Source organism: Hylobates moloch, unplaced genomic scaffold (assembly GCF_009828535.3).
Source record: "Hylobates moloch isolate HMO894 unplaced genomic scaffold, HMol_V3 SCAFFOLD_6, whole genome shotgun sequence".
In the NCBI taxonomy this organism is placed as follows: domain Eukaryota; kingdom Metazoa; phylum Chordata; class Mammalia; order Primates; family Hylobatidae; genus Hylobates; species Hylobates moloch.
The window spans coordinates 16,097,531-16,110,335 of record NW_026652281.1 but is presented as its reverse complement, the minus strand read 5'-3'; the positions used below and the strand labels follow the sequence as shown (position 1 = coordinate 16,110,335).

The window sequence follows — 12,805 nt, the reverse complement described above, 5'->3', positions numbered from 1 at the left end:
CATTGAGTCCCCATGTCCTTGCTCCATATCCTCCAGTATCTCCCCAGCTGAAGTTTCACTCAGCACAGACTCTGCAGGCCTGTGTCTTACCACTGAGCCAGCAGAGGTGGACTTCTGCAACTCCTCACCCTGAGGAAACCAGCATAAATCGGTCTCTTGAGAGCTGCCTTGAGCTAGGAAAACTATGTGGCCAGCCAGCTATACCCTTCTGAGGCCTTAGACTTGGCCCCACAAGGGAGCTCCGGATGATAAAGCCAAGCTCCACCCTGCCAAGTACTTTCACCCCTGGAAAAGGAGGGCACCAGCTTCCCCTTCTCCCACCCCAGGCCTCCTTCCTCTGTGACAGCAAGCAGAACTGGGGAAAGGTTAGTGCTGAGTTCTGATGAATTGGAGGATTAGTTGTGCCCAAGTTAAGGAACAGCATTACATCCGACAGAGACAAAAGCTTTCTATAGGGTCACTGTATTAGCCCTGGGTGCACTAACAGGACTGCCTGGAGGACATCTGTACCCCCTTTCCCCTCCAAGTATAAGGGCAGATTTTTGGATCTGTACACAGTGTGAAAGACGAAGTGGTCCTAGAGAACGATAACCTGGCTGTTTCCCAGCCCCACCAACCAGGAGGCATCAATCCTAGAGAAAAAAACTCCACTTCCCACGGCTACCCCAGGATTTGGGTTCCCACTTTGGCAGGCCCCACTGGAGACTTCCAGAAAAATCAGAGAAAGCTCTTTCCTCTGGAGTTGTAATGGTCACAACACCCTGCACACAGTGCACTGAGAGATGTTGAAAGCTGACACACCAAGAAGGGGTGCTTTGCTTCTAGCTTTCTTCCTATATTAGCTTCTAGCTTTCTTCCTATTGCCAAGTGAGCTGAATGAATAAACCAGCCCAATGAAAGTGACACCTTTGGAGTTAAGGCAAGGAAACCCATGACTAACAACAAATGCCCTCAAATGTCTGTAAACTTGGCCCAACATGAGAAATCTAGCTGGTGTGGCTGAGCACCACTTTTGTCAGTTTACCCCAGTGGTAAGTGGTCCTTGATGACAATGATCTCATCACAACCCCAACAAAACAGATCTTTCAACAACCTCCTAGCTCCCTCAACCTAGAACTTCCACCATTAGTGCTTATACTGAAACTCTTGAGAATGACCCACAGACGCACTGTCAGGTCCTTAGAATGATCTAATTATTAAGCACAAAGTTGGTTCAGATCTTACTAATACTGCTCCGTGTCAGGCATTGTTTGGCTAATGACTCGGTAGTGTCAGCTGCCATCACATTTAGGTGAGCTGTCAGACCTTAGTTTCTTTTCCTAGGAAAAGGCTGAAGTCTTGGTAGGATGTGATGGGACAGCTCTCCATCCAGAAAGGTCTGGCTCTATCCCACACTACTCCAGGCTTGGTCCCTAGGACCCAGCTCCATTGTGATGGGGGCCTGGGGAGAGTTTTGAGGTCCCTCCCTGGAGATTCCAAGCAGTTGCTACTAATCAGGACTCCTAGGATCAGAGGGGATGGGGAAGTTGAGGACTCCATCTTGGTTGTGGAGATTGGAAGCTGATGGACATAATTCCTCTCTCTTTTTGGTAATTTACAAGCAATTAACTTTGCTTTTAGAACTTGAGAGATTTCCACAGCTGCCTAAGACTTCACATACCCACTGCCTACCCTCCATCAGGGATTAGATTGAAGGGCAGGAGAAAGAGAAGTCAGAGCTGCTGCTTGTTCTGGGTGGTGTCACTTTCCTCCCATCAGTCCGCTCTACCTTGCTCCGCACCACCTGCCATCACCCACTAGGAGACCCCAGATCGAAGCACAGGTGGCTAGCCACCTCAATCCAAATCTTAAAAAGGGCTGGTCCCTGAAGGAGCTGGAAATTTCCATCCTGTCTATCCCTCTGTTCCCAGGTGAAGCTATTCTTGAGAAATCCAAGTGGACCTTCCAAGTGGAACTTCTTTTTTTTTTGAGAGTCTCGCCCTGTTGCCCAGGCTAGAGTGCGGTGGCATGATCTCAGCTCACTGCAACCTCCACTTCCCGGGTTCAAGTGATTATCCTGCCTCAGCCTCCCTAGTAGCTAGAATTACAGGCATGCACCACCATGCCTGGTTAGTTTTTTGGTTTTTAGTAGAGATAGGGTTTCACCATGTTGCCCAGCCTGGTTTCAAACTCCTGAACTCAGGCAATCCACCCGCCTCGGCCTCCCAAAGTGCCAAGATTACAGGTGTGAGCCACCGTGCTCGGCCCAAGGGGAGCTTCTGACAAGCAGGGCCTGTCCAGGCATCCACATATAGAATATGTACCCAGCAGGAGTCCACCTGCCACTCACACAGCATCTCCAAGATCAGGGACCAATACTTCCTGAGCTTGACAGAGAATGAATGTGCCAGACTGACCTCTGCCCATTTTGTAGTTTTCTCATCATTTTCTCACTCAGTCTTCCCTTTTCAAGGGCCCACACTTCCAGAGGGCTGGGCTTAGTGAGCGGGGTCACGGTCCATATGGTTTCTGGGACTGAGAATGTGGAAGATGTGTCCATAGAGCTTTTGATTCCTAAGCAACGTATTACTGCCATGATTCCATTCCGTAGACGATGCTGGTGATGCAAGCTGGCTTCTCTTGGCCAGCCTACCTACTGCTGGGTAGTGTTTATGCCCCATGGCCAGACACTGAAGAGGGGGATAGGAAAAGCACATATCCAGACCTTCCGCCCTCAGACATTCCTGTAACTTGGGCTTACCTGAAGGGGGCATTGTCATATGTCAGGGGTTCCCAAACTATCGTCTTCAGAAACACTGTTTACCCTCCATAGAGGTTGTGTGCATCAGCCCAGGCAGAATCCTGCTTCATGTAAGGTCAGTTTTCCTAACGCATGTGTGCATGGACCTGTCTCATGCTACACTGCAGGGCTGGTATTCAGCACCAATAGTTATTGTTGGCTGCTAAAATAGCAAACTACTCGAAATGGCAGATAAATAGCTCCAAGCCCCTATCCCCAGTGTCCTCCCGCTACTCAAACCCCTCTCCCTCAGATCTGCCCCCAGTCCAGTATCTACCTGCACTGCTCAATATGGTAACCACTGACCACATGTGACTATTTACATACAGTTTATTAAATGCAATTAAAAGTTCAATTCCTCATTGCACTGGCCACATTTCAAGTGCTTAGTTGGCACATGTGGCTAGTGCCAGTGCCTACTGTATTGAACGGTACAGACAGAGAATTTTATCACTCTAGAAACTGGATGGCAAGTGCTACCTAGCACAGCAGCTGTGAGGACCTTTCTTGAGCTGCTGACTGTTCTGTCTGTGACTGTGTCACATCAACTAACTCTTTGGAGCAGTATCTGCGTGTTAGCAGGACACATCACCTATGGCACATGCCTCAAAACCTAACACTCCTTGGGCCCCAGGAGCCCAGAATCAACTGACAGCCATGGTGATAGTCAAGGACAGGTGACTATGTTTATATGAGCATGTTCCTGTGACAGGAATGTCCCCTCCTTCTGCCATTATCTATGTGAACATAAACAAAAGGATTTTTTTTTTTTTTGAGACAAAGTCTTGCTCGTCACCCAGGCTGGAGTGCAGTGGCACAGTCTCAGCTCACTGCAACCTCTGTCTCCCGGGTTCAAGTGATTCTTGTGCTTCAGCCTCCAGAGTAGCTGGGATTACAGGTGCCCACCACCAGGCCCGGCTAATTTTTTTTTTTTTTTCTGAGATGGAGTCACACTCTGTTGCCCAGGCTGGAATGCAGTGGCGCAATCTCAGCTCACTGCAAGCTCTGCCTCCCGGGTTCATGCCATTCTCCTGCCTCAGCTTCCCGAGTAGCTGGCACTACAGGTGCCTGCCACTAAGCCTGGCTAACTTTTTGTATTTTTAGTAGAGACGGGGTTTCATCGTGTTAGCCAGGATGGTCTCGATCTCCTGACCTCGTGATCCGCCCGCCTCGGCCTCCCAAAGTGCTGGGGTTACAGGCGTGAGCCACCGTGCCCGGCCTAATTTTTGTATTTTTAGTAGGGACGGGGTTTCACCATGTTGGCCAGGCTGGTCTCAAACTCCTGATCTGCCCACCTCGGCCTCCCAAAGTGCTAGGATTACAGGCATGAGCCACCATGCCTGGCCAAATGAAAGGATTTTTTTTTTTTTTTTGGTGCCCGGGCTGGAGTGCAATGGCATGTTCTTGGCTCACTGCAACCTCCACCTCCCAGGTTCAAGCGATTCTCTTGCCTCAGCCTCCTGACTAGCTGGGATTACAGGCGCCCGCAACCACGCCCAGCTAATTTTTGCATTTTTGGTAGAAATGGAGTTTCACCAGACTGGTCTCGAACTCCTGACCTCAGGTGATCCACCCATCTCGGCCTCCCACAGTGCTGGGATTACAGGTGTGAGCCACCGCGCCTGGCCAAAAGGATTTTATAATAGATGCATGTCCCTGTTCACCCGAAAGTCAAGTTCAGGCGGGATGCCAATAATGAGTCCATCAGTGTTTCCATAAAAAGTAAAATCATCTACAAGTTAAATTTCTCTCTAAAAAGGCCACACCCCTTATAAACAATTTACTTTTTATAAAAAGACAAATGTACATATTTACACACGTCCTTAAGTGTTCACACGTGACTTAATGGTTAGATGACATTTCCAATTTTAAGTCATACCAAGGCGCTCACACTTCCCTCCCTGGGCCTGCTGAGGGCTGCTGGGGCTTGAGCGGGTGGTGGGCGCCGAGCAAGGCACTGTATAAATAAATGCAAAGGCCAAGAGCTCGGGGGAAATGTTAGTGTACACCTCTGATCAGAAATGTGGCAAGATCCACATGAAAAAGTGCCAAGTGTTTTTCCCAAGCCCCTCAGCCAAAGCAGGGAGCAGGGCAGAGCTCCTCTGAGGCTGAGGGAGCATCGCCCCGAAGGACCCCACTTTCCTTCACATTTCACTGGCTTTGGAACAGTCCCCAGGGCTCAGCTAAAAAGGGGGTAGTTCTTTGGGAACGAGATTCATTTAGTGCAATTTTCTCTTAGTGCAGAGCCAGCCCTGGGATTGGTGTTATGCTTTTCTGGGGTCACTGGTCTGTTCCCCTAGGGGCCAGCCAGTGACAGCGAGACCCTGTCCAAGCAGCTGGGCTCAGAGGAAAAAGCCAGACACTGACTCCTGTCCAAGTCCCTGACCTGACACACTGGTCTCAGAACCTCATCTTCCCAGGAGGCAGGCCCAGCTTTACCCCACAAGAAAAACCCAGACACTGGCCTGCCAGGCCCTGAGAGGCCAATGACCCAAGGAGGGAGGCCCCAGCCCCACTTGGCAGTGGGGTCACACTTGGCTTTTGAGGGGCCCACAGAAGTCCAGCTTCTCTGCACCATATCCACCATGATGCCAGGTCCTGCTTGCCTAGAGGAGTAAGAGGGGCCCAGGGGCCCTGCTACGGTGCACAGGGAATGGCCTGGATGGAGGGCAACCGGACTGGGGTCAGCAGGCTGTCCAGCCAGGTGGCGTCCATGTTCTTCAGATCTGTGAAGACACGCTGTAGACTCAGCCCAATATCCCCTAGAAGATGTGAAGAAGGTTGTATGAGGGTAGGGGACAGTGGCATAAGGTGTGCTTCCCCCTACCCCTGAAGGCCATAGACATGGCCTCTACTCTTCCCAGCACAGCAGTAAACATCCACTCAGCTTCAGGCAAACCTTAAGGCATGGCAGCAGTAGCTAATTCACAATGTGTCAGAACCCCAGGTGCTTTACCGCCCTGCTCCCTGGCCCTGCCCCCAAGCTTTCTCCATCCCTACGTGGTTCTCCCTCCTCTAAGAAGCCATAAGGATCCAGGGCCTTCTTACCCCCTGGGCTGTCAACTTCTGGCTCCTCCTTACAGCTAAAGTCTCCATAGACAGAGGTGGGCTGGACTCCAGGTTCATTGAGTAGGTACCCCTTCCCATCCACGTTTGTTGGCTGCCACTCCGACTGCTCCAAGAGCTGGGGACAGAAGAGCAAGAGGCTATCAACCCCCTTCCAGTGCAGACTCACCCTGTGGCCCTGCCCTGAATGCGCCAGCTCCTCTTAGCCAGGATCACACCCTTAGCCATTTTCACAATCTCAGATAGGATGCAGAAGTGCACTGCAGTCAGGACAGGGGCCCGGGAGGGAGGAGGTAGAAATGCATGTTGGCACTGGTCCTCAATTCATTTTCCCACCCCTCTCACACCCACTCTGGTATAATATCTCCACGACTTCCCTCTCAACTGTGTAAGGACACAGTAAGAGGCAATGTGGCTTAAAACAAAGGTTAGCATAACAAATCAAGAAAAGATAACTAGAAAAGCTAGAGATAAGGAACTACGTCCACGTCTCAATTTTTTGGGCTGATGGAACAGCTGAGGTACAACCACTGCAAAAACTTTTTTTTGAAATGGAGTTTTGCTCTTGTTGCCCAGGCTGGAGCGCAATGACACGATCTCGGCTCACTGCAACCTCCACCTCTCAGGTTCAAGTGATTCTCCTGCCTCAGCCTTCAGAGTAGCTGGGATTACAGGCATGCGCTACCAGGCCCAGCTAATTTTTGTATTTTTGGTAGAGATGGGTTTCACCATGTCAGCCAGGCTGGTCTCGAACTCCTGACCTCAGGTGATCCACCCACCATGGCCTTCCAAAGTGCTGGGATTACAGGCATGAGCCACTGCCCCTGGCTGCAAAAACTTCTTTATATTCACTTTCAAAACTGAAGCAGAAAAAAAAACCTGGAGGGTAATTTGCTAACTTTTTCTATAAAGCCATCATCATATTAACAGATCCTAAAGGCTGATTATTGAAACCTGATGTGCATTTTCTGAACTAGCAGGGCTGGGGCATGTTGGGGCGGAGGATGCAGGCCAGGGACCCATCGCTCATAGTGCCTGACTCACAGAGCTGTCTGATGCCCCAAGGCTTGCTTCACGATGGCCTGTCGGAGGCCAGGCCTCCCACCTGTCTTCCCTACCCATAGTGGCTTTCCCACCAGTCAAGCCACATGAGTGTGGCACTTGTGGGATGATGCAAGCAGCTAGGTGACAACAGCAGCTACCCATCCTCTGATTTCGAAGCTTCACTGGTTCTCTCTCCTCACTGAGAAACGGTCACTTCAAGAGTGCCCAGGTAGGAAGGGGCTTTACCTTCATGATGTCCTCAGGTAGTTTCCCTTCCTCATCCTCATCTGTTGTAGCTGTGGATGGGGAAAGCACAGAGGTTGGCTGGCAGTCAGCCACACTCACCCTGCAGTTCTAGTTCCAGCCCACCAGATCCCCCTGCCCTTTCTCTGTCTCTCTCTCTCTCTCTCTGACACACACACACACACACACACACACACACACACACACACACCCCTCCCAGTGGACCTGTCTGCCATGGAGATTCCAGAACAGGACACTGGCCTGGTGACTCAGCCTCTCAAACCCTGAAGCCACACCTCTTCCCAACCCCACCCCACTTCCTTCCTCACCCTGATGCTGGGCTGCAGAGGAGGAAGGAGAACCAGCACCCCAAAATACAGCCCCTGGCCCCCTTCCCTCCTCTCACCAGCCCCCACTGTGCTGCAGCCCACTCTGAACTGCCTTCCTAGTGTCCCCGTCGCTCGCCTCCCCCTATGGGGGCTAAGACTGGGCAATGCCCAACTCCATCAGCTCAGTGCCAGGTGGAGTTCTGAGCATCTTTTCTCTCTCAGGAAGCCCTTCACCGGACCCAGACAGTCAAGCAGGCAGGCCAGGCCCCAGGAGCACCAACCTTCAGAGGTGGAGGGCATGGGTGACACCTGGAAGTTGTACAGATCACTGGTGCTGTCCGGCACAACTTCCACTGGGATGTGCCAGTCGGGGAGAGTGCTGCTGACAGCACACGGCGACAGTGCTGGGGGACAGCAGAAGCCACGGGTCAAGGCTGTGTGCTTTCTTAGTTTGCAAGACATCAAGCGCCCCCCACCAACCCTGCAGCCTGCACTAATGGGCCACCATGTGCCAGCACCATGCCTCCAAGAGAAAGAGTCATCCCACTGACCTGTAAGGTCCCCTGCCAGACCTGGACCAGCTCACCTGGAGTCAGGGCCCGCTCCACCTCCAAGTCCTGCATGTAGCCTGGAACTGTGTAGCTGCTGTGGTCGTCAGGCAGAGTGGAGCTGCTGAGTCCATCAGAGAAGGTATCAGGGCTGGAATCCCCACATGACTGTCGAGGAAGAAAGCAGCTTAGGCCCAGGACCACCTTAGCCCTTCTTCCACTGCTCACCCTGGCCCACAGGTGACCAAAGGCCTGGCTGCTTAGGACCACACTCACCTTCCTCTTGGCCTTGCTCTTAGCATCTCGGCTGGACTTCGACTTTCTTTCTGTGGGGCAGACAGGCTGTCAGCCTTGGTGCAGGCTCTCCAGCCCCAGCTGACCTTCTTCTACCCTCCCTCCCTGAGGGCTTCCCAAGGACCCAGAGTCCTTGGATACCTTTTCTCTGGTTCTTGGTGAGAGGTGGAAGCATCCGGTACACTCGCACAGCTGAGCTGCCCTTGTTCCTGCTCTGGTCCTTCACCTCCTCGATATCTGGCAGGGAGTTCATGGCACAGCGAAAGTTGGCCTTCCACGTCTTGGGATCTGGCTCCTTTTCCCCTGCTTTGTATCGGCCTAGAGGGCAGGAGAAAAAAGAGGCTCGTCAGGGCCATGGGTAGGGATCCTCAGCTGCCCCTGGCCTGGAGGAGGAAGGCAAGGGTACCCCTGAACTCTGATGCTACCAGAGAGCCACAGTGGTCAAACCAGCAGGTACTCCCGGTGACACTCTGCAGGTCCTAGGCCCTGGACCTTCTCAAATGCCCAGGCTTGGCTTAAACACATTTAGCGGGCCTCAGTGAAGGGCCAGCCAGAAGCACTAGAGTCCCCATATCCCCAAAGTGTACTATCTGTGTCCCAGACCATGCCCAGTCTTCCTCCTTGGGCTATCAGCAGCCAGAGGGTAGAGTGGGCACAGACTGGGCAGCAGAGAACAGTTACTGAACGGGTGGGCTGACTGTTCTGAGATGGGCCTAGAGCTCCATCTCTCAAGGATAAAGGAGGCCACCAACCACAAGAGCCTTGGACCAAGGGCCTTGGTCAACACAAAGAAAAAGGCAGACCTGGGTCTCTTTCAGTGCCCTGGCTTACAGCTGCTTTTCACAGATGCTTTTGCCAGGGAGAACTTTCATCTAGCCAAAAAATCCCTGAAGCCACACAATTTCTAAGATCTTGGCTTTATAAATCCCTTTGAGAATTTGCTGAAATGATCGACTCTCTTCTCCAGAAACACAAGTCTGCCACCAGCCCCTCTTCCCAGTAATTCTGCATATTGTCTCGGGGAGCTCAGGGACCCCAGTGAAGAGCCTCTGTGTTAACGTTAGTGCCTCCTCTTGTCTCTACCCTGGGCTTCCTAGGCCTGAGTCCCAGGCACACACCTGTGTGAATGGCCCAGCTCCGGAACAAACAGGCATCCTTGTTGATGTCCCAGCCATGCTTGGCAGCATGCTTCCATGGGATCTGGAAGATCATCTCCTCCTGAACAACACACACATACACATGAGGCTGTGTCAGCTCAGAGACCACAGACTTTGGGGCTGAGTCTGAGACCCAGGCCTGCCCAGACAGGTCTGAAAAAAGGCTGACTTCCCCTTTTCCCCCTGACATCTGGCTTGGACTGACCCATCTTGAGGCTGGCTTAAACAGACCACTCTGGATCTCTCAGGAGGGACGCCTAGTTCGGATGAGCTGCAGCATTATTAGCTTACAAAGACCTCCCTCTGCCTGTTACACATGTGTTAGGACCCACACAGGGCACCCTCCCCCGAAGCCCTGGTTTTGAAGCTCTGGGATGTTTCTCTCTGGCTTCTAAGCACCAACATGGAAGTAACAACTTCTTCCATTAGAAAGGACTCCTCAGGACACCTGGGAGCACGAGCTCTTACACAGGGTGTCCTGGTCATACCACTGAGGGAGCTCTGGGCTAGACTTGGATGGTGAACACTGTGTAACCCTGGCATTGTCACTGTATCTCTTTGCCCCTCAGTTTTCTCTTCTCAGAAATGAGAAAACATATCCAACAAAATTTTGAGGATTAAAAACCAGAGGATGTGTAGGGACACAGTGACAAATATGAAGCCAAAGGACTTACTGTTATTATACCACTGATGGTTAACAGTAAAGATTTCTGAGTCAGACAGTTCAAGTTCAAATCTTGGCTTCATCACTTTTTGTGTGATCTTATGATCTATCTCTCAGTGCCTCTGTTTACTTATCTGAAAACGATGACATTAATAAGATCGACCCCACAGGACTACTGCGAGGATTAAATGACACAATGTAAATAACATACTTAGCAGGTGCCAGACACACAGGGAGTGTTCAGTAAACATCAGCAATTATTATGAATACTATCACTGCTACTAAGTCTATAGGGTCTATGTTGCCCCAAGTGCACCAGCTATAGGCTTCTTGGGCCAGAGTGACTGGTGCAAGGTTAATTCGTTTGTCCTCTGCTAAGCCAGCCACCTTTCTGCCCAGCAGCATCCACTTCTCAGTCTTCTATTTGTTCGATTGGAGCCCTGCAGGGTGCTGTGTATGTTTGTAAGGGTCTCCCTTAGAGGAGACCAGAACTCCAGCTCTGCAGATACTGGGAAAGTCTTGCTGCTAGAAACCGGAAGTGCCTTCAGGTGGGTGCCCTACCTCAAGAAGGGAAGAAGGCAGGAGTCATGCAAGTGAGGCCCAGGCTGGGCCGTGCACACTCCCTGCATGCAGGACCCACTGGGAGAAACATCTGCCTGTCCCGTTATCACTTCCCTTTTTGAGCTGCATCTGAAGCTTTGGTCCCTCTAGAAGTACATGGGTTAAAACAGTGGCAGGAAAACCCAAAGAGTTGCACTCACTTTATTAATCCAGATGAGCCCCGGGATTTGGTTGGAATTAATCTGCATCTCTAGCCAGGGTCTCATGCGCATCCGAGTGATGGGCATGTTGGCTGTAAAGAGAAGACAGAGGCTCCAGTCTGGAATCTGTTGAACAGTACCTGGGCACTGAACTGCCCCACCCGAGGTCACTTAGTTACCCTCCCCTCCCCTCAGCCAGCTACTAGGTACTACACAGTGCAGAGGGGAGCTGCGCTGGAATAAAACTGCTCTCCAAATTTTTTCAGCATCTTAGGCAAAAATGCTTTTGCCCCTTCCTTCAGCCCCTCCCAGCCAGTCTCTGGAGGAGACAGGCATGCAAGTGATGGCTTCAGGATTCATGTGCAGGAAAAGAGACAAAATGCACAGATATCCTAATTTCAGAACTTTTCGCTCAAAATTCAAATCCTTTGGGAAGGGAGGGACTTCTTTTGGTTGATGCCAAGAATAAATTCCCTTGACTTTGAGTTGTCACCACTAGTTAGCAAAGGGCTAGCCGTCACCCTGAACAGCCCCCTCCCGCCCCCCTGAATCCATTCTACGCTTTCCTGACAGCCACAGCGCCCACAACGCTAAGACCAGGACGCTAACCCTTCCGGCCCGGTTTCCCCTCCTCTGGAGAAGTGGCCCATGGAACACCTGTGGCGCCTCTTCCCGCAGTCTCCGTAGGTCACGATTCCCTCCAGCCACCTGGGCAGTAAGCCAGCCCTTGCCACCAGCACAGGGAGCCCAAAACCTGGCGCCTGGGCGCGGAGCTGGGACCGCCGAAAGCCGGGAGCACTGGGCGACCACGCGTGGGCTGACACTCGGTCCCCGGCACGGCGTGTGGATGCGCGAGACGAACGTAGCGGGCCACCTACAGGCCCCTGGCGGCTGCGCGCACGCATATCTGCGAAAGCTGCCGGGCGCCGGCAGCCTCGTCCGGGTGGGCGGTCCACGCCGCGGCCCGCCCTCCCCGCGCCTCGGCTCGCAGCTCCTCCGGCGCCCCCCGGAGTCCGCGCGGAGGCCCGGGCAACGCCGCGCGCTCGCGAGTCTCCAGCCTGGAGCTTTCGACCCCCCACTTCCTGGTGCCCCGCGCGCCTTTTATTCGACGCCGCCGGTCCCCCGCGCCTCAAAGGCGGACTCACCTCTGCAGGAGCGATCCGGTGGCTGCGCGCGAGGGTCCCGGCGACGCAGGGGCTGCCGTGAGGGCGCACGGAGCGCGACTCCGCGTGGAAGAGGGAAGAAGGCAGAGGTTGCCGGGTTCTTGAGGCCGCCGGGCACGGCCGGCGTGTACGGGGCACGGCTCCGGGTGGCCTCGGTTCGGCAGGGCTCGGGCGCACGTCCTGCCTCGACGAAGGAGTGGCGAGCTCTGCCAGGGCAGCGGCGCCACCGAGCAATCCAAACACTTAGCGGGATTCCCCAGCCCTGGCCGGCCCCGCCCCCGGACAGCCGCGCGGGCGCCCATTGGCCGGCTGCGCGCCGTCATTTCGGGGAAATCAGGCTGTTGTAGAGCTAGCGGCGAAGGGGAAGTACAGGGCGGCTGCCCCGCCCCACCCTCTCCGGCCGGGCGCCACCGCCCCGGGGCCACCGCGGGCCCGCCCCGCGCGCTCCCAATCCACCCCTGCTCCGGCTCGCCCGGAGGAGGGCTGCCCGGGACAGCCCAGCGCCCCCGGCCCCAGCCTCTCTTCTCACTCCGCCTTCTCCTCGCCGGCTGGCTCTTGGGGCCATCTTTTCACCCTCCTGGCGGGGCGGGGGCGGGGGTATATCTCCCGAACGCAGGTGAGGGGATCGCCCGGGCACTTGCCGCCCTCTCTAGTGGGAACACCGGGCCGAATCTCCCGACTGGCAGCCTGGCTCCTCAAGCTTGCCAGTGGGCTATCAAGAAGGTAGGGTTTCAGTCCTAGCACTACCCCTGTTTTT

The 12,805-nt window shown here is 53.5% G+C and overlaps 1 protein-coding gene across 2 annotated transcripts; it reads right to left on the bottom strand.

Moving 5' to 3' along the window:
- Positions 1–2,056: 2,056 nt before the first annotated feature.
- IRF1 (interferon regulatory factor 1) lies at positions 2,057–12,281 on the bottom strand. 2 transcript variants are annotated; one of them, XM_032156478.2, is made up of 10 exons: positions 12,031–12,281; positions 10,886–10,977; positions 9,422–9,521; positions 8,445–8,621; positions 8,286–8,335; positions 8,048–8,177; positions 7,743–7,865; positions 7,136–7,185; positions 5,828–5,963; positions 2,057–5,541 (listed from the first exon to the last, which is right to left on the bottom strand). In XM_032156478.2, exons 2-10 carry the CDS (start codon positions 10,970–10,972, stop codon positions 5,417–5,419), a joined length of 978 nt encoding a protein of 325 aa, XP_032012369.1. In that variant the 5' UTR covers positions 10,973–10,977; positions 12,031–12,281; the 3' UTR covers positions 2,057–5,416. The 2 variants fall into 2 exon arrangements, with proteins under 2 accessions (XP_032012369.1, XP_032012370.1); XM_032156479.2 differs by lacking the exons at positions 9,422–9,521; positions 10,886–10,977 and having other exon boundaries at positions 5,326–5,541.
- Between the last annotated feature and the right edge of the window lie 524 nt (positions 12,282–12,805).